We start from the raw sequence: 18,664 nt of genomic DNA on the forward strand, positions 1-18,664 counted from the left end.
GCCCTAGGGGCGCTCGCAGAGATGTTTGCCTGTTCTCTTTCCGAAGCCTGTTTTGAGGAGCAAAAAACAGAATGTCCAGGAAGGCTCTTTGAAGATGTCTGTGAGTTTGCCTGAGGACAGCTCCTGGAAGGCAGTGTCCCCGCGACTAGGGCGAGCCCCGGACTCCCCACCATCCCAGACTCCCCAACACCCAAAGGCGCGGCGCCGCGAGCAGGACCAAGTAAGAAATACAGCACAACGCGCCTGAAACGCGGAAGTGGCCCGGAGACAACATGGCGGCGCAGGCGTCAAGTACCCTAACCTCGAGCCGGCGGCCAGGTACGGTGGCCTGTGGGGGACGCCACATTAAAAGAACAGAGACGCTCATCCTGCGCCTGGAAGAGCGAAGTGGGGGCCGGTGAAGCGACCTTGAGCGCAAATATGAGTGGGCGCGGAGACCTAACAGCAAGGACCGCAGCGGGAGGCCGCCCCTTGCTGGCCAGAATCGGAATGAAGAGACACGAACAATGCTGTTCATTCTGGCCGTCCCGAGTAGCTGGGACTATAGGCGTGCGCCCACCATGCCAGGCTAATTTAAAAAAAAAATGTGTGGAGACGGGGGTCGCACTATGTTGCCCAGGCTGCTCTTGAACTCCTGGCCTCATGTGATCCTCCCACCGTGGCCTCCCAAAGGCCTAAGCCACCGCACCTGGCCATTCAACTATTATTTTAGGCCACACACTTCTGGATAATAGAGCATGTATTAGTCTACTATTGCCACAATAAAGAGGCGGATCACAAGGTCAGGAGATCGAGACCATCCTGGCGAACCCGGTGAAACCCCGTCTCTACTAAAAAATACAAAAAACTAGCCGGGCGAGGTGGCGGGCGCCTGTAGTCCCAGCTACTCAGGAGGCTGAGGCAGGAGAATGGCGTGAACCCGGGAGGCGGAGCTTGCAGTGAGCTGAGATCCGGCCACTGCACTCCAGCCTGGGTGACAGAGCGAGACCCCGTCTCAAAAAAAAAAAAAAAAAAAAAAAAAAGAGGTGTAACAAAATGCCTCCCAAACTCAGAGGCCTAACCCAACAATCGTTTATTCTCTCTCATGCATCTGCAGGTCACTGATGTGGGCTGAGTTCAGCTGGACGTGTCCTCAAGCTGAAGACTGGTCCCTGTCTTCTCCATGTCTCTCACCTTCCTTGGACCAGTGGGTCAGTCAGGGCGTGTTCTTCTCATGGTGATTGTTCACAGAAAAAGCGGTCTTGATCCAGACCCCAAGAGAGGGCTCCTGAATTATACGCAGGAAGGAATTCAAGACAAGTTGCAGGGTGCAGTGAGAGTTTATTGAAAGCTCCTCCATTAGAGTAGGGTATCCTCAGGAAGCAAGCAAAGGAATGCCCCATCTTTGTTTTAACTTTTTCTTTCCTTCTTTTTGTTTTTTTTTTGTTTTGTTTTGTTTTTTGAGAGGGACTCTTGCTCTTTTGCCCAGGCTGGAGTGCACTGGTGCAATCTCGGTTTGCAACCTCTGCCTCCTGGGTTCAAGTGATTCTCCTGCCTCAGCCTCCTGAGTAGCTGGGATTACAGGCGCCTGCCACCATGCCCGGCGAATTTTTGTAGTTTTAGTAGAGACAGGGCTTCGCCATGTTGGCCAGGCTGGTCTCAAACTCCTGACCCCAGGTGATCCACCCGCCTCGGCCTCCCAAACTGCTGGGCCACTGCGCCCCACCTGTTTTAACTTTTTCTTATATAGGGGTTTTGTCTATGTAAAGGCTGTACCTATGTGCATGTGGGCTGACAGCATGACAAAATTTATTATTTTGTTGATGTAAAGAAAACTGTCTTTGACATTTTAGTGTGTAAGTAAGCATAACTATAATTATCTTGAAAGCATATATTGCGAATATTGGGACATCTGGTCGTTCTGTTGTTACAGGATTGTGTCCTTGCAGGTATCTTTAGGCTGTTTTCTCGACTGTAAACATCTTATGACCATGGGTCATGACTGGCAAGGAATGTGCCTTAGTCTCAAGATGGAGCTGAACTGAAAATGGTGTCACTCTGGCCTTCCCAGGCCCCAGCTTCCCTAATAATGGCAGAAGCAAAAACACAAGTTCAACTGCACAAACACATTGTAAACCTTTGCTTGCATCAGACCTGCCAATATCCTATGGCCAAAGTCAATGCACATGGCTAAGCCCAGCAGAAATGAAGCAGGGAAGTATATTCCTTCTGTATGGGAGAGGGGAGTGTGAAAAGAATATATTTTGGACCCCGAAAATATTTTCCTTTTTATGAAGGAAAACTCAAGCTGGAAACTGCTTAAGGCAAACCTGCCTCTCATTCTATTCGAAGTTATCCCTCTGCTCACTGAGATATATGCACATCTTACTTGCCTGCTTTGGAAACGGTAATCAGAAACTCAAAAGAATGCAACCGTTTGTGTCTCACTTATCTGTGACCTGGAATACCCCTCCGTGCTTCGAGTCTTCCTGCCTTTGCTTCAAATTGTCCTGCCTTTCCAGACCTAACCAATGTAATTCTTCTATTGATTGATGTCTCATGTCTCCCTAAAACGTATAAAAGCAAGCTGTGCCCCACCACCTTGGGCACATGTCATCAGGACTTCCTGAGGCTGTGTCATGGATGCACCCTTAACCTTGGCAAAATAAACTTTCTAAATTAACTGAGACCTGTCTCTGATTTTCTGGGTTCACAGGAGCATGTCTGATTACTTTATATAATAATCTAACACAAAGCACATGGTTAGACCACGAATTAATTCCATAGGTATGAGCTCACTGTCACACTTTCTTTTTTTTTTTTTTTGAGACGGAGTCTCGCTCTGTCGCCCAGGCTGGAGTGCAGTGGCCGGATCTCAGCTCACTGCAAGCTCCGCCTCCCGGGTTCACACCATTCTCCTGCCTCAGCCTCCCGAGTAGTTGGGACTACAGGCGCCCGCCACCGCGCCCGGCTAGTTTTTTGTATTTTTTAGCAGAGACGGGGTTTCACCGTGTTAGCCAGGATGGTCTCGATCCCCTGACCTCGTGATCCGCCCGTCTCGGCCTCCCAAAGTGCTGGGATTACAGGCTTGAGCCACCGTGCCCGGCCTCACACTTTCTTTACTAAAAATGTGTCCCAGGGTGAGAGATGCTGTATACCGTAAAGACACATGCAGCCTTCTATAAGTCCATAGATGTGGGTGCTGCAGGCAGAGAAGGCACATCCCTATGTGGACAGAGTCTATACCTGGGAGGCATATTGCTGCCTCCTCCAAGAGTCTGATGTAATTTACTTGCCGTCAAGTGGCCAGCTGGTCCCCCTAAAGAATCGTGTCCTGGCTGGATGCGGTGGCTCACGCCTATAATCCCAGCACTTTGGGAGGCCGAGGCGGGAGGATCACAAGGTCAGGAGTTAGAGACCAGCCTGGCCAATATGGTGAAACCCCGTCTCTACTAAAAGTACAAAAATTAGCCAGGTGTGGTGGTGGCCGCCTGTAGTCCCAGCTACTCGGGAGGCTGAGACAGGAGAATTGATTGAACCAGGGAGGCAGAGGTTGCAGTGAGCCAAGATTGCACCACTGCACTCCAGCCTGGGCAACAGAGTGAGACTCTGTCTCAAAAAAAGAAAAAAGAAAAAAAAAAGAATCGTGGCCTATCAGGTTCTCAAACTTGGCTTCTGCTGTTGGCAGGCTGGGCACCTAACAGTGACAGTGGCCAGCCAGATCAGCCAGGATGAAGGGCAGTTCATGAGGCTGAACACATGCATACCCTCTATCCTGTTACTATAGCCACTTCGCATATGGGCTCTTTGAGCAAGAACTGAGATGTTTTGGGAGGAAAAGTCCAACACCCACAGATGACAGAAACCTCCTCCATACCGAATGCCTTCTGATGGATGTTTGCAGAGGACAAGAAATCTTCACATTCAATGCCCATTCAAAAAGGTCTATCCACATCCCCACCAGACCTCCTGTACCTAATTTTTAATCTTGTTCTTTCTTAGTCCCTGATCAACTGGCCAACCCTCGAGCCAGTGTCCATCAGTCCTTTTTTTTTTTTTTTTTTTTGAGATGGAGTTTTGCTCTTGCTGTGTAGGCTGGAGTGCAATGGTGCAATCTTGGCTCACTGCAACCTCCGCCTTCCAGGTTCAAGCGATTCTTGTGCCTCAGCCTCCTGAGTAGCTGGGATTACAGGTATGTCCCACTGTGCCTAGCTAATTTTTGTATTATTAGTAGAGGCGGGGTTTCTCCTTGTTGGTCAGGCTGGTCTCGAACTTCCAACCTCAGGTGATCCACTCGCCTAGGCCTCCCAAAGTGCTGGGATTACAGGCGTGAGCCACCATTCCCAGCCTGGTCCTTCAGGCCATCCCTACTTAGCTGAGAAGTGGAAAACCAGGCACAGTGCTCAGAGTTCCACCATCTGAGATGACTTCCCTTCACCACTGTCTTTTTTTTTGAGATGGAGTCTCCCTCTTGTCGCCCAGGCTGGAGTGCAGTGGTGTGATCTTGGCTCACTACAACCTCTGCCTCCCATGTTCAAGTGATTCTCCTGCCTCAGCCTCCTGAGTAGCTGGGATTACAGGCACCTGCCACCACGCCCAACTAATTTTTGTACTTTTAGTAGAGATGGGGTTTCACCATGTTGGCCAGGCTGGTCTCGAACTCCTGACCTCAAGTGATCCGCCCGCCTCAGCCTCCCAAAATGCTGGGGTTACAGGTGTGAGCCACCTCGCCCAGCTTCACCACTGTCTTTTTAGGGCTTCTTCCAAGTGAGGCTAGAGTAGACTGGTTGTTCATGTCTGGCACGTGCCAGAATATTATGCAGATGTCAACACTAGGCTCATTTTTCCATCCTGCACTAACTGGACATAGAGAAATCCTATGAGTTTATAGGTGTGGGCTGAGGCAGAGGTGGGAATTTAAATGACCCTCTTGTACAGCCTGCTTGTACAGTTCTACATACACTTTTTATTTCACAACGGAATGTTGCTGTGTAAATTCAATTTTTATTTTTTTGTTTTTTAGACAGAATTTCACTTTGTCACCAAGGCTGGAATACAGTGGCCTGATCTTGGCTTACTGGAACTTCCACCTCCCGGGTTCAAGCAACTCTCCTGCCTCAGCTTCCTGAGTAGCTAGATTATAGGAGCACGCCACCACACCCAGCTAATTTTTGTATTTTTAATAGAGACGGGATGTTGCCATGTTGCCCAGGCTGGTCTTGAACTCCTGGCCTCAAGTGATCTGCCTGCCTCAGCCACCCAAAGTGCTGGGACTACAGATGTGAGCCACCATGCCCGGCCAGTAAATTCAGTTTTAATGTTCAGATGAAACTAAATTCATGAAGGGCAGTTCAGATGAATCTCTTGGTGCCACCTGGCAGGAGCGGCAGCCCTCAAGTGAGGATGCAGCCAGCCTGCAATGAGGAGCTAGGGGAATAAGGACCCCAACCTCACATCCCACTTCTGTTCTTCCACAAGTGTTCCCCATTGGCTGCAGCTGATCAGGAGTCAGAGAACGAGGGAGCCCATCAATGTGGTTCACGTGAGTCAGCCTCTGGGGCAGAGCAGGATGAAGTGGAGAAATTCATCTGGACAGGCTACGGTGGGCAGCCTCTAAGATAGTACCCAGTGAGCTGCACCCCTGGTATTCACCTCCAGGGCTGGTCTGTGTAACCAGTAGAATATGGCAGAGACAATGACATTTCACCTAACAAGCCAGGTTAGAAAAGGCACTGAAACCTCAGTTTTGGTCACTGCAGTGGGGAGCTTTTCATGGCCCATGACTCCCACCTGCTGGCATCCATGCCCATGTGTAATACCCTTCCTTCGAGTGTATGCTGGACCAAGTGACTTGATCCTAATTAATCAAATATGGCAAAAGTATTGGGATATATCCCTTGTGAGATCAGGCAACTAAAGGTTCTAAATTCCATCTTGGTTGCTGGCTTTAGCCAAGCAAGAGGCCTGTGTGGAAAGAATTGAGGGAGACCTTTGGCCAACACCCACCTGAGTGCGTGTGGAAGGGGATCCACCCCAGGTGAGACTTAAGAATCTCAAGTTAAGCTGACTGTAGCCTTTGGAGAGACTCAGCTCCGAGTCTTCAGCTAAACCGTGCCCAGATTCCTAGTCCACAGAAATGTGAGATAACAAATGCCATTTGATGCTTTGGGGTAATTTATTATAAAACAAAGGTAACTAATATTCTCTCTCTCTCTGATCACCTGCTTTAGGTGAAGTCAGCGGCTGTGTCATTAGCAGCTCTACGGGGAGCCCATCTGGCAAGGAACTGAGGTTTTCTGACCACAGCTTGTGACTGAGCCTGGAGGCAGATCCCACCCACCCAAGCCTTCAGATGACTGCAGACCCTGCCCTCAGCATGATTCATGAGAGACCTGAGCCAGGATCTCCAGCTAACCCACTACCTTATTCCTGACCATCAGACACTGTGCAAGGTAGGGCCTGGCGTGGTGGCTCAGGCCTGTAATCCGAGCATTTTGGGAGGCCGAGGTGGACAGATCACTTGAGGTCTGGAGTTCGAGACCAGCCCGGCCAACATGGTGAAACCTCGTGTCTACTCAAAATACAAAAATTAGCCAGGTGTAGTGGTACACACCTGTAATCCCAGCTTCTCGGGAGGCTGAGACAGGAGAATCTCTTGAATCTGGTAGGTGGAGGTTGCAGTGAGCTGAGATTGCACCACTGCACACTCCAGCCTGGGTGACAGAACTGAGACTGTCTCAAAAGAAACTGCTAAGGTAATAAATGTTTGGGGTTTTAAGCTGCTAAGGTGTGGGATAATTTGCTTTGCAGCAATTGATACTAATTCATGAGCCAACAGAAAACATTCAGCAAAGAGGAAAAGAGAGAAGTTCATAAAATTAGGTGAAATATTCCTTAGGAATAGTATTTGGTACTTTTTTTTTTTTCCTGAGATGGAGTCTCACTCTGTTACCCAGACTGGAGTGCAGTGGCACGATCTCGGCTCACTGCAACCTCTGCCTCCCGAGTTCAAGTGATTGTCTTGTCTCAGCCTCCTGAGTAACTGGGATTACTGGCGCGTGCCACCACGCCTGGCTAATTTTTGTATTTTCAGTAGACACGGGGTTTCACCACGTTGGCCAGACTGGTCTGAAACTCCTGACCTCAAGTGATCCACCCACCTTGGCCTCCCAAAGTGCTGGGGTTGATTACAGGTGTGAGCCACTGCGCCTGGACCTGGTTCATATTCTTGATAGGCCCTGAACCTATATATGGAGTTATTTTTTTGAGGACCTTTCATAAAAAAAGGGTTTTCTTTTGCTTCAGGGACAAACTCTGGTAGTCCACTAAATAGAGAATAAAGGGCCGGGCACTTTGGGATGCTGAGGCAGGAGGATCACTTGATCCTAGAAGTTGGAAACCAGCCTGGGCAACACAGAGAGACCCCTCCCCTCCTCCATCTCCACAAAAAAAAAAAATAAAAATAAAAATAAACGAGCCAGGCATGGTGGCGTGCACCTATAGTCCCAGCTACTTGGGAGGCTGAAGTGGGAGGCTCGCTTGAGCCCAGGAGTTCGAGGCTGCAGTGAGCTATGACAGCACCACTGCACTCCAGCCTGAGCAACAGAGAAGACCCAGTCTCCAAAAAAAAAAAAAAAAAAAAAAAAAAAAAAAAAAAAAAACCACCAAAAAAAAAAAGTTGAAAATGATGACAGATCCTTTATTAGCACCTCTTACATGCCCGGGCAGTGAACTTACATCATCTTTCACAAACAGAGAAACTGAACCTCATTCAGATTAGGTAATTTATCTGAAGACACAGATAAACCCCTCCCAGCGCCTGAGTCTCGGCGCAATCGGGATGCTTCGCAGCGGGGCAGGGGCAGGGCCCGGAGCCACCGCCATGGCAGCCTGGGGGAACGACGGATTCGGGGAAGCTCAGCCTGGCCCTTCAAGTCCCGGGCCCAGCAAGGGCCAGGACCCTCCCTCCCTCCCTGCAATCGGTCCCCAAACTCGCTGAATGAAGCTCATTCAGATTAGATAATTTATCTGAAGACACACGGTTAGTAAAAGGCAGAACCCAGGTTTGTATTCCGAAGCCCTTTTGTTCTTTTCCACCACATTATTATGGACTCCCTAACAGTAATCCTTGTAATTTTTAAATGAACATACACCATAGTTCCTGTCCTGAACACCGAGAGACGTTGGTTCACGGAGGTGAGAAAGTTAACGCATCCCGCTGCGTCCCCTCCACCGCCGCGCACCCAGTCTCGCAGCTGGCATGGTGTTTGCTGGTGACATGAACTCAACCAGCCTCCAGCATCTGGGGATCGGGGTGACATCCTTTGGTCTGGTTTGCAAGAGGACCCGCACGCCTCCAGCTGGGACAGAATTGAAAGGTTCAGAAAGGAAAGCTGGGGAGGTGGGGAAGGAAGAGTGCAAAAGTGACGCTGTGCCACGGTCTCCAGGGCCAAGCAGCCCCGGGCCAGGCTGTGCACTCCGACCTGCGCAAACGCGTGGGTCGGTGCGTCTCCGGATCCGGAAGTTGCCTCTGCCCTCACCAAATATGGCGGCCCCGGCGCCGCTCGCCCGCCTCTCGTAACCAATGGAACCGCGGCGGTCGGTTGATTCGCGCAGGCGGTCTCTGCTCTGAGCTCTCTGATGCAACGCCGGAGTCGCGGAAGCCGTTGGTGCACGTCGGCGTGGCAAGACGTCGGCGGTATTGCAGTCTATGTCCTTGGAGGTGACCAGGGCCACTGCAGGCATGGTGCTAGGTGGGTGAGACTCGTGTGGCGCGGTGTTCCCTGCCTGGGGCAGGAACTCTGCTCCATCCGGGTTCCGGCGCTTTCCTTAGTGCGTACTAGAGTGGGCGCCCCGCGAATGTTTGGGGACCGATTACAGGGAGGAAGGGAGGGTCCTGGCCCTCGCTGGGCCCGGGACTTGAAGGGCCAGGCCGGGCTTCCCCGAGTCCGTCGTTCTCCCGGGCTGCAATGGCGATGGCTCCGGGCCCTGCCCCTGCGCCGTTGAGAAACATCCCGATTACGCTGAGACTCAGGCGCTGGGAGGGGTTCAGACACAGGGTAGCCCCTACTCCCGCAGATCTTCAAAGTGATCGTCAGGAAGAGGCTTTAGGATTCCAGTTGTTTTCTCCCAGCCTCATTTTTTTATTGAGGTTTCCGGGGAGACCATACTGTGCAGTAGAAAAAAAAAGAGAGAGACCTGTATGGATGTCACTGTTCAGACCTACTAGTTGTGAGGCCTGAAATTTTCCAACCTCAGAGCTTCTGTTTCCTTTGAAGATCAGAGGGAGCTGGTGTTTATTTGCCATCTCTACAAAAACTGGCACTGGGATATCTGATTTGTATGTGTTATTTTATTTCATCCTCAGTACAGCCTTTCAAGATGGGGATTGTTTTTCTTATTTTATAGATAAAGAAATAAGCTCAGAAAGGCTAAGTAAATTCTCCAGAATCACCCTTCCTTTTAAGGTACAAAATCGAAGATTCCAGCATATGTCTGACCAACTTCAAAGCCCTTGTTTTATTTTTGGGTGCCCAGTTGGATAGAATAAATATCACAAAGTGAAATGATGAGAGTTCATTTTGAAAACCTGGATTGTTAACTAATGTTTTTAATGAGATGGATGTTATTGAAATGGAGTGGGGAAATAATTAGGACATTAATTTCTTATGGACCTCAGTAATTTTTACTAATCGATGCTTGTTCTGTTTACAAAGGTAAGGAATGAATAAAGTAGTAAGGTGACTAATAGTTAATGGTCAGACCACAACTTACCCTCATTTTGTCAAACAACAGAGCTGTACGTCTCTGACCGAGAGGGAAGCGATGCCACGGGAGATGGAACCAAGGAGAAACCATTTAAAACTGGTCTAAAGGTAGAGTCTCTTCTCATTAGGAAAATGAGACTGCATTTGTTAATGACTTATGTCAATTATCATGTGACTTGTCAAAAATTTAATTTCAAACCCTGAGTTCCAAAGAGAATTTTCAGAAAAGGGAAAGTAAGGAATGCGGACAGATATGTGACTTTAAGATTGTTAGATGATGGAAGTCTAAACTTACTTTAACATTTTTAAAAAAAGGTATCTTCTTTTTTACCACATGGCATTGCTTCTTGGAATCTTTCTCTGCAATGAGTCAGATTGCTGGATTTTCAATTCTTGTAAAGATAAAAGTTCTTTCCTCAATCACAGTGAGCTCATGACCAGGGGGCTCCTGAGAGGACTTTTGGTGAATTTACCACAATTCAGAGTATGATCCTGAGATTTGACTCCAAGACCTGGTTTATACCAGCACACCAAGAATGGATTCTTGGAGCTGACTCATGACTTGGAGCTTGAAGCTAGAATGCCAATTTATTAACGTGCAATTATTTCTCAGGATCTAGAATCCTTGAATGAGTTTAGCTCATTCTCAAAGAGGTTTGTCAAGAACTTGGACTCAGGCCAGGTGCAGTGGCTCACGCCTATAATCTCAACAGTTTGGGAGGCTGGGGTAGATGGATCGCTTCAGCCCAAGAGTTTGAGACCAGCTTGGGCAACTTGGTGAAATCCTGTCTCTAAAAGAAACATAAAAATTAGCATGGCATGGTGGTGCGTGCCTGTGGTCCCAGCTACTCCAGAGACTGAGGTGGGAGGATTGCTTTAGCCTGGAAGGTGGAGGTTGCAGTGAGCCATGATTGTGCCACTGCACTCTAGCCTGAGACCCTGTCTCAAAAGTAAAAAAAAAAAAAAAAAAAAAAGGGGGGGGGTGCTTGGACTCACAACGTGGGTGTTAGGTAGTTGATTGTATCAGGGTAAAGTGTGGCCTAAGACAACCTTCTTAAAATAGACCATGGACTTAGCTGTGAACTCATATGCTAGAATCCATTGGCTACAACTGCCACATAAGGAAGATGGTTAAAAGTTTCTTGGGTCTGGGCTTTGGTGCCTCAGGTCTGTAATCCCAGCACTTTGGGAGGCTGAGACTGGAGGATTGCTTGAGCCCAGAAGTTTGAGAACAGCCTGAGCAACGTGATAAGACCCTCATCTCTACAAAAAATTTAACTTCTTAAAACTTTTTAAATAAATTTAATTTAAAAAATAAAGATAGGATATTAACGCTCCCAAAGTGCTGGGATTATAGGAGTGAGCCATCACACCCTGCCAACTACAAAAATTTAAAAAAAAAAAGATTAGCCAGGCATGGTGGTATGCACCTGTGGCCCCAGCTACTCGGGAGACTGAGATGAGGGTACTATTTCAGCCCAGGAGGTTGAGGCTGCAGTGAGCTGTGATTGTGTCACTGCTTTGCACCCTGGACAGCAACAACAAAAAAGTTCCTTCCTTGAAGTATGTTAGGAAAAGCGGTGCCTTGACCCTCCTTTTTCTGTGCCTCCCTTTTGTTAACTGTGTTACAACATTTATAGTTACTGTCAAGTCCTCCTAACCTGGGAGCATTCTCCTCTCTCCTCTTGTAGATCATACCATATGGTTATACTTTGGTGTGTCATACATGGGTACTTGTTTTTAATTTTTTTTTTTTTTTTTTCTGAGACAGGATCTTACTTTGTTGCCCAGGCTGGATTGCAGTAGCACCATCATGGCTCACTGCAGCTTCAACCCTGGGCTTAAGGGATCCTCCCACCTCAGCCTTCCAAGTAGCCCAGACCACAGGGGCATGTTACCACACCCAGTTAATTTGTTTCTTATATGTAGATATGAGGTCTACAAATGTTGCCCAGGCTGGTCTTAAACTCCTGGGCTTAAGCAGTCCTGCTGCCTTGGCCTCCCAAAGTGCTGGGGCTACAGGTGTGAGCCACCACTCCTGGCTGGGTTTTACTTTTTAACCACTCTTAAGGGGAAATCTTTAATTTCTGGATTGTTGGTTGCCTCATTTTGCAGCTCCCAAAAACTAGCAACACTGTTTAGATGAACGTTTGCAGAATGTCACTCTTAACAAAAGCGTAGCATTCTGATTTGGGAACTGATAGTTTGGCTCTTTCAATTTCAGTGATACAAAAGGAGGGATCAGTACAGACTGTCGGGTAGTAAGTGAATTCTGAAGGACTTAGATGTATTCATGGGACCTTCTCTCCTGGTTTTGCATTTTAATCAATGGCTTTTTTTTTTTTTGAGACAGACTTTCGTTCTTCTTGCCCAGGCTGGAGTGCAGTGGCATGATCTCGGCTCACTGCAACCTCTGCCTTCTGGATTCAAGCAGTTCTCCCTGCCTCAGCCTCCTGAGTAGCTGGGATTACAGGCACCCGCCACCATGCCTGGCTAATTTTTTTTTAATATTATTATTATTTCTAGTAGAGATGGTGTTTCACCATGTTGGCCAGGCTGGTCTCGAACTCTTGACCTCAGGTGATCCACTCACCTTGCCTCCTAAAGGCTGGGATTACAGGCGTGTGCCACTGCGCCCAGCCCCTACATGTATTCTTACAATGTCTAGTTGTTAAAAGGATGGACTATTGAATGTTTTCTTTTTTTTTCTTTTTTTTTTTTCTTTTTTTGAGAAAGAGTCTCACACTGTCACCCAGGCTGGAGTGCAGTGGTGCAATCTCAGTCCACTGCAACCTCTGCCTCCCAGGTTCAAGAGATTCTTTTGCCTCAGCCACCCGAGTGACTGGGACCACAGGCGTGTGCCATCACGCCTGGCCAGTTTTTGTATTTTTAGTAGAGACGGAGTTTCATCATATTGGCCAGGCTGGTCTCGAACTCCTGACCTCATGATCCGCCCACCTCAACCTCCCAAAGTGCTAGGATTACAGGCGTGAGCCACCACACCCAGCCCTTGAATGTTTTCAAAAGATCCAGATTCCCTCTTTCTCTGCAGCAGTCATAGAACTGAGAAAAAGTCCGTTTTTACAGGCTGCAGATCTTGCAACAAGAGAGTAATTCATTGCATTTCTTGTTTGGTTTAATAACTTGGAAGAGATTTCGAAAGATTATTTGAGGCTTTAAAGTATTCATCTTTTATATACTTTCAACTGTGTTTTAAAAACCACAAACGATAAACTATCAAATGATATGTAACACAGCAATGCCTGATATGTTCCATTGTTGCAAAGAGGTATTCTACAGTGTGGGAATTTTTCAGATTAAATGAGTTTAGCTTTTTGGGGGTTTTTTTTTTTTTTTTTTTTTTTTTTTTTGAGACGGAGTCTCACTCTGTCACCCAGGCTGGAGTGCAGTGGTGCGATCTCGGCTCACTGCAAGCTTCATCTCACGCCATTCTCCTGCCTCAGCCTCCCAAGTAGCTGGGACTACGGGCCCCCGCCACCACGCCTGGCTAATTTTTTGTATTTTTAGTAGAGACGGGGTTTCACTGTGTTGGCCAGGATGGTCTCAATCTCCTGATCTTGTGATCCTCCTGCCTCGGCCTCCCAAAGTGCTGGGACTACAGGCGCCTGCCACCACGCCTGGCTAATTTTTTGTATTTTTAGTAGAGACGGGGTTTCACTGTGCTAGCCAGGATGGTCTCGATCTCCTGATCTTGTGATCCTCCTGCCTCGGCCTCCCAAAGTGCTGGGATTACAGGCGTGAGCCACCGCACCCAGCCCCTTTTTGTGTTCTTAACCATTGTTTTGTTGAAAGTTTCAAAAATGTCTGACACTTCTCTGATTTCTCACAGAGGACTACGTTTTAGATGTCACCTGCAGTTGGCTTTTGCTGTCAGGTGTCTCTTCTGTTGTCTGTATATCTGTGCTGGTTGCTACAGCCACTTAAGATCTGTTGCTTGTAGTCTGCTTGTCCTGGAGAACTGTATAGTGTATGCCCGAACTTGCTGGAATTGTTTGTGAGAGGACCTCAGAGCTTGAGCTTTAGCCAGTGTGCTGCTTTTGTTTTTTCTTTTCTTGAGATGGAGTCTTGCTTTGTTGCCCAGGCTGGAGCGCAGTGGCGTGATCTCGGCTCACTGCAAGCTCTGCCTCCTGGGTTCACACCATTCTCCTGCCTCAGCCTCCTGAGTAGCTGAGACTACAGGTGCCTACCACCACACCCAGCTAATTTTGTATATTGTTTTTAGTAGAGACGGGGTTTCACCATGTTAGCCAGGATGGTGTCAATCTCCTGACCTCGCCCACCTCGGCCTCCCAAAGTGTTGGGATTACAGGCGTGAGCCACCATGCCCAGCCAACCAGTGTGCTGCTTAAATGTTCAACCAGTCACTCCGCCGACATCAGCTTTTGGTTGTTGGGGTCTTTATGCTTAGATTGTTCAAGTTGCCTTATACTTGAGATGTTATTTTGATTTTAAGTGTTGTACGATGTTCAAGAACTGTCTTTTTTTCTCCTCCCTACCCAAGGCTTTGATGACAGTAGGAAAAGAACCATTTCCTACCATTTACGTAGATTCACAAAAAGAAAATGAGAGGTGGAATGTTATTTCTAAATCACAGTTGAAGAACATTAAAAAGATGTGGCATAGGGAACAAATGAAGAGTGAATCCCGGGAAAAGAAAGAGGTGAGTCCTGAACTTGCCACATTGAACGTTGTTAAAGTTAGAACTCTGGAAACAATGTTAACCAACTGCTTCATCTTTAAAATTAGGCAGAAGATAGTTTACGAAGAGAAAAGAACCTGGAAGAAGCAAAGAAGATTACCATTAAAAACGATCCAGCTCTCCCAGAGCCAAAATGTGTAAGTTTGTTTATCTTTTCAAATACCGTGGACTTGGCTACCTCAGATCATTATTTCTGTGTGTGAGGGGCATGCCATGTGGTTTGTTCCTTTACATTTTGTTTTTACTTTCCTTTTATTTTTTATTTCTTAATTTTAAATTTTAATTTATTTATTTTGAGACAGAATCTCGGTCTGTTGCTCAGGCTGGAGTACAGTGGTGCAGTTTCTGCTTACTACAACCTCTGCCTCCTGGGCTCAAGCGAGCCTCCCAAGTAGCGGGGACCACAGGCATGCACCACCACACCTGGCTAACTTTTATTTATTTTTAATTTTTGTAGAAACAGGCTCCCATATTGCCCAGGCTGGTTTCAAACTCCTGGGCTCAAGGGATCCTCTCACCTCAGCCTCCCAAAGTGCTGGGAATTCAGGCATGAGCCACCATGCCTGGCCTACTTTCCTTTCAGAAGGGACATAGAAAAATAATGTTTTAGAGTTATGAGGCTAGTTCTTTAGGGGTTCATTTTATTACACAGTCAAGTAAATGCATGTTGAATGAATTCTGTCCCAATTGAATGCCAGCAGATGGGGGACCCAGGCCTGACTGCGCTTCATGATGTTGGTCAAGTGATTTAACCCTCTCTAGTGTCGGTTTGCTTATAAAACGAAGAGGTTGAAATCCATGAGTTTCATGTTTATTTAAATAGAGTAAAAGTTTGTGAATTGTGAAATTAGATTCACTCTTCTTCCTTCTGTTCTTTCTGGAACCCAAATAGATTGCTGGACTATGAATGAAAATGGTTTGATTTCCAGTAGTTCTTATTTTATTTTATTATTTATTTATTTATGAGACAGAGTTTCGCTGTTGTCACCCGGGCTAGAGTGCAGTGGGGAGATGTCAGCTCACTGTAACCTCCACCTCCCAGATTCGAGTGATCGTCCTGTCTCAGACTCCCAGGTAGCTGGGATTACAGGTGCCCGCCACCATGCCTGACTAATTTTTATGTTTTTAGTAGAGATGGGGTTTCACCATGTTGGCCAGACTGGTCTCAAACTGCTGACCTCAGGTGATCTGCCCACCTCAGCCTCCCAAAGTGCTGGGATTACAGGCTTGAGCCACCACGCCCAGCCAGATTTCTAGTAGTTCTTACTGCTGATGAATTTTTCTATTATTTTCTTATTGATGGAGCTGGGGTTTTTTGGCTACATTCACCAGCCCCTTCCTCTACTCATCTCCTTTCTCCTTCATCCCCCAAACAAAAGTTAGCCTTTTTAGATACCAGGTTCTGGAAGGTATCGAAGAACTGTGGGGTCACGAAAAGGCTCCGTGTGGACTGGGATTGTTGCTATTGTGGGACGCAAGTGCTCCACTTATGACAAATGAATTCATTTATTAATTAATTTCATCTAGCAATACCTGAAATTCTTCTGGGTGTTTCTCATTACCAGTTTTACCCTAAGAAAGAAGACTGACTTGAAGTGTTTTTTTGTTTTAAACCACTCCAGTACAGTGAAATGTGTTTGGTTCTGACCTGCAGTAGAGGGGCTGTCTCCAGTTTTGAACCATTTGTGATTTTTAACACTTTACTACCGTCTGTCTAATATTAGTGAAAAAGTTGGTGTATATAAATGACATTATTGAACAAATGTTATTTATTTCAATTTGACAGGTGAAGATTAGTGCATTAGAAGGATATAGAGGCCAAAGAGTAAAGGTGTTTGGCTGGGTCCACAGGCTGCGTAGGCAAGGTAAATGGCAAAGCTTTTCCTTCTTTCTAATTTTTAAATATCTCTGGTCTTAGATGAAGAAAAACACAGATTTGCAGGGGTTTTTTTCTGCCTTTTTTTTTTTGAGACAGAGTCTCACTTTGTTGCACAGGCTGGAGTGCAGTTGTGCTATCTTGGCTCACTGCAACGTCCGCCTCTCAGGTTCAAACAATTCTCCTGCCTCAGCCTCCTGAGTAGCTGAGATTACAGGTTACCTGCCACCACACCTGGCTGATTTTTGTAATTTTAGTAGAGACAGTGTTTCACCATGTTGGCCAGTCTTGTCTGGAACTCCTGGCCTCATGTGATCCATCGTCTTGGCCGGGATCCCAAAGTGCTGAGATTACAGGTATGAGCGCTTATGCCCGGCCCTCTTTTTTTTTTTTTTTGGTATGCTGGCTAGAACTCCCCCCAGCCATCCTGCTGCCTCAGCCTGAGCAGCTGCGCTTACAGGCACATAGCACCTCACCTGGCTTTAAAGGATAGAGTGATTTATATCTTAAATTTGTTCTTGTTTAAAATGACTATTGAAAGTATAAAAATTTTTAAATGCTATTTTAACAGTTAGCAATTACAGTGATGAAGACATGTCCAGTAAATATTTGTCAAGTATTTGTCAAACTGGGAGGATCGCTTGAGCCCAGGAGGCAGAGGTTGCAGTGAGCAGAAACTGCACCGCTGCACTCCAGCCTGAGCAACAGAGCGAGAAAGGAGATGAGTAGAGGAAGGGGCTGGTGAATGTAGCCAAAAAACCCCAGCTCCATCACTAAGGAAATAATAGAAAAATTCATCAGCAATAAGAACTACTGGAAATCTGGCTGGGCGTGGTAGCTCAAGCCTGTAATCCCAGCACTTTGGGAGGCTGAGGTGGGCAGATCACCTGAGGTCAGGAGTTTGAGACCAGTTTTAATTATTTAGCAAAAACCAAGGGGTGTTACCATAGGAAGTTTACATCTGAGTCTGAAACTTGGCCATAGTTTTGACTCTTATAAACAGTGTATTTGCATTCTCGCTTGGCTCTGACGTTTTGTTTCCTCTTTCCCTTTTTATTATTATAATATATAAACATTATTACTTTTACTATTTATTATGAGGGATTAGCAAATCTTTCATAAAAAAGTGGGATGGGGCCGGGCGCGGTGGCTCAAGCCTGTAATCCCAGCACTTTGGGAGGCCGAGACGGGCGGATCACGAGGTCAGGAGATCGAGACCATCCTGGCTAATATGGTGAAATCCCGTCTCTACTAAAAATACAAAAAAAACTAGCCGGGCGAGGTGGTGGGCGCCTGTAGTCCCAGCTACTCGGGAGGCTGAGGCAGGAGAATGGCGTAAACCCGGGAGGCGGAGCTTGCAGTGAGCTGAGGTCCGGCCACTGCACTCCAGCCTGGGCGACAGAGCGAGACTCCATCTCAAAAAAAAAAAAAAAAAAAAAAAGTGGGATGGGGCCGGGCACGGTGGCTCAAGCCTGTAATCCCAGCACTTTGGGAGGCCGAGATGGGCGGATCACGAGGTCAGGAGATCGAGACCATCCTGGCTAACACGGTGAAACCCCGTCTCTACTAAAAATACAAAAAAAACTAGCCGGGCGAGGTGGCGGGCGCCTGTAGTCCCAGCTACTCGGGAGGCTGAGGCAGGAGAATGGCGTAAACCTGGGAGGCAGAGCTTGAAGTGAGCTGAGATCCGGCCACTGCACTCCAGCCTGGGCGACAGAGCGAGACTCTGTCTCAAAAAAAAAAAAAAAAAGGTGGGATGGGCCAGGTGCCGTGACTCACGCCTATAATCCCACTACTTTGGGAGGCCAAGGTGGGTGGATTGCCTGAGGTCAGGAGCTCAAAACCAGCCTGGCCAACATGGTGAAACCTTGTCTCTACTAAAAATACAAAAATTAGCCGGGTGTGGTTGTGGGCACCTGTAATCCCAGCTACTCGAGAGGCTGAGGCAGGAGAAGCAGTTGAACCTGGGAGGCGGAGGTTGCAGTGAGCTGAGATCATGCCATTGTACTCCAGCCTGGGCAACAAAAGCGAAACTTCCTCTGAAAAAAAAAGCGGTCAGGAGGGGACAAAAAATACAAATGAAATGTTTTAAGTAGATTTCAGTAATGGACCTTTGAGACATAAATAAGAAAAAGTGATTTTGTTCAAGAACATTTATGCATCACCCACTGAGTGCACAGTACTACACCAGACATTGCAGGGGATTCAAGGGTGGATAAGGCGTAATGCCTTAACTCATGTTGCCTTCTGTCTTGCTTTCCCCTGGTTGTATGGATCTTGGGGATCATGTAGGATTTGAAAGTCTAAAACACTGAAAATAAA

At 47.1% G+C, this 18,664-nt stretch overlaps 1 protein-coding gene and 1 long non-coding RNA gene across 5 annotated transcripts in view; both read left to right on the forward strand.

Annotated features, from left to right (window-relative positions):
- Positions 1–18,664, forward strand: part of NARS1 (asparaginyl-tRNA synthetase 1) — a 191,611-nt gene that overhangs the window by 161,678 nt on the left and 11,269 nt on the right. Inside the window, exons 2-6 of one of the 2 annotated variants that reach the window (XM_077974754.1) lie at positions 8,674–8,732; positions 9,775–9,854; positions 14,269–14,427; positions 14,514–14,603; positions 16,253–16,331. In XM_077974754.1, the coding sequence (XP_077830880.1) occupies positions 8,674–8,732; positions 9,775–9,854; positions 14,269–14,427; positions 14,514–14,603; positions 16,253–16,331 (467 nt within the window). Of the gene's footprint in view, positions 1–8,611; positions 8,733–9,774; positions 9,855–14,268; positions 14,428–14,513; positions 14,604–16,252; positions 16,332–18,664 lie in introns of those variants that run through there. The other variant, XM_015122067.3, reaches the window with a different exon arrangement.
- Positions 47–2,666, forward strand: LOC114673824 (uncharacterized). 3 transcript variants are annotated; one of them, XR_003724640.2, is made up of 3 exons: positions 47–318; positions 1,097–1,190; positions 1,929–2,666. It is a non-coding gene; the product is annotated as an uncharacterized LOC114673824 (long non-coding RNA). The 3 variants fall into 3 exon arrangements; XR_013408116.1 differs by having other exon boundaries at positions 1,097–1,186; XR_013408117.1 differs by having other exon boundaries at positions 1,913–2,035.

Source organism: Macaca mulatta, chromosome 18 (assembly GCF_049350105.2).
Source record: "Macaca mulatta isolate MMU2019108-1 chromosome 18, T2T-MMU8v2.0, whole genome shotgun sequence".
Lineage (NCBI taxonomy): Eukaryota > Metazoa > Chordata > Mammalia > Primates > Cercopithecidae > Macaca > Macaca mulatta.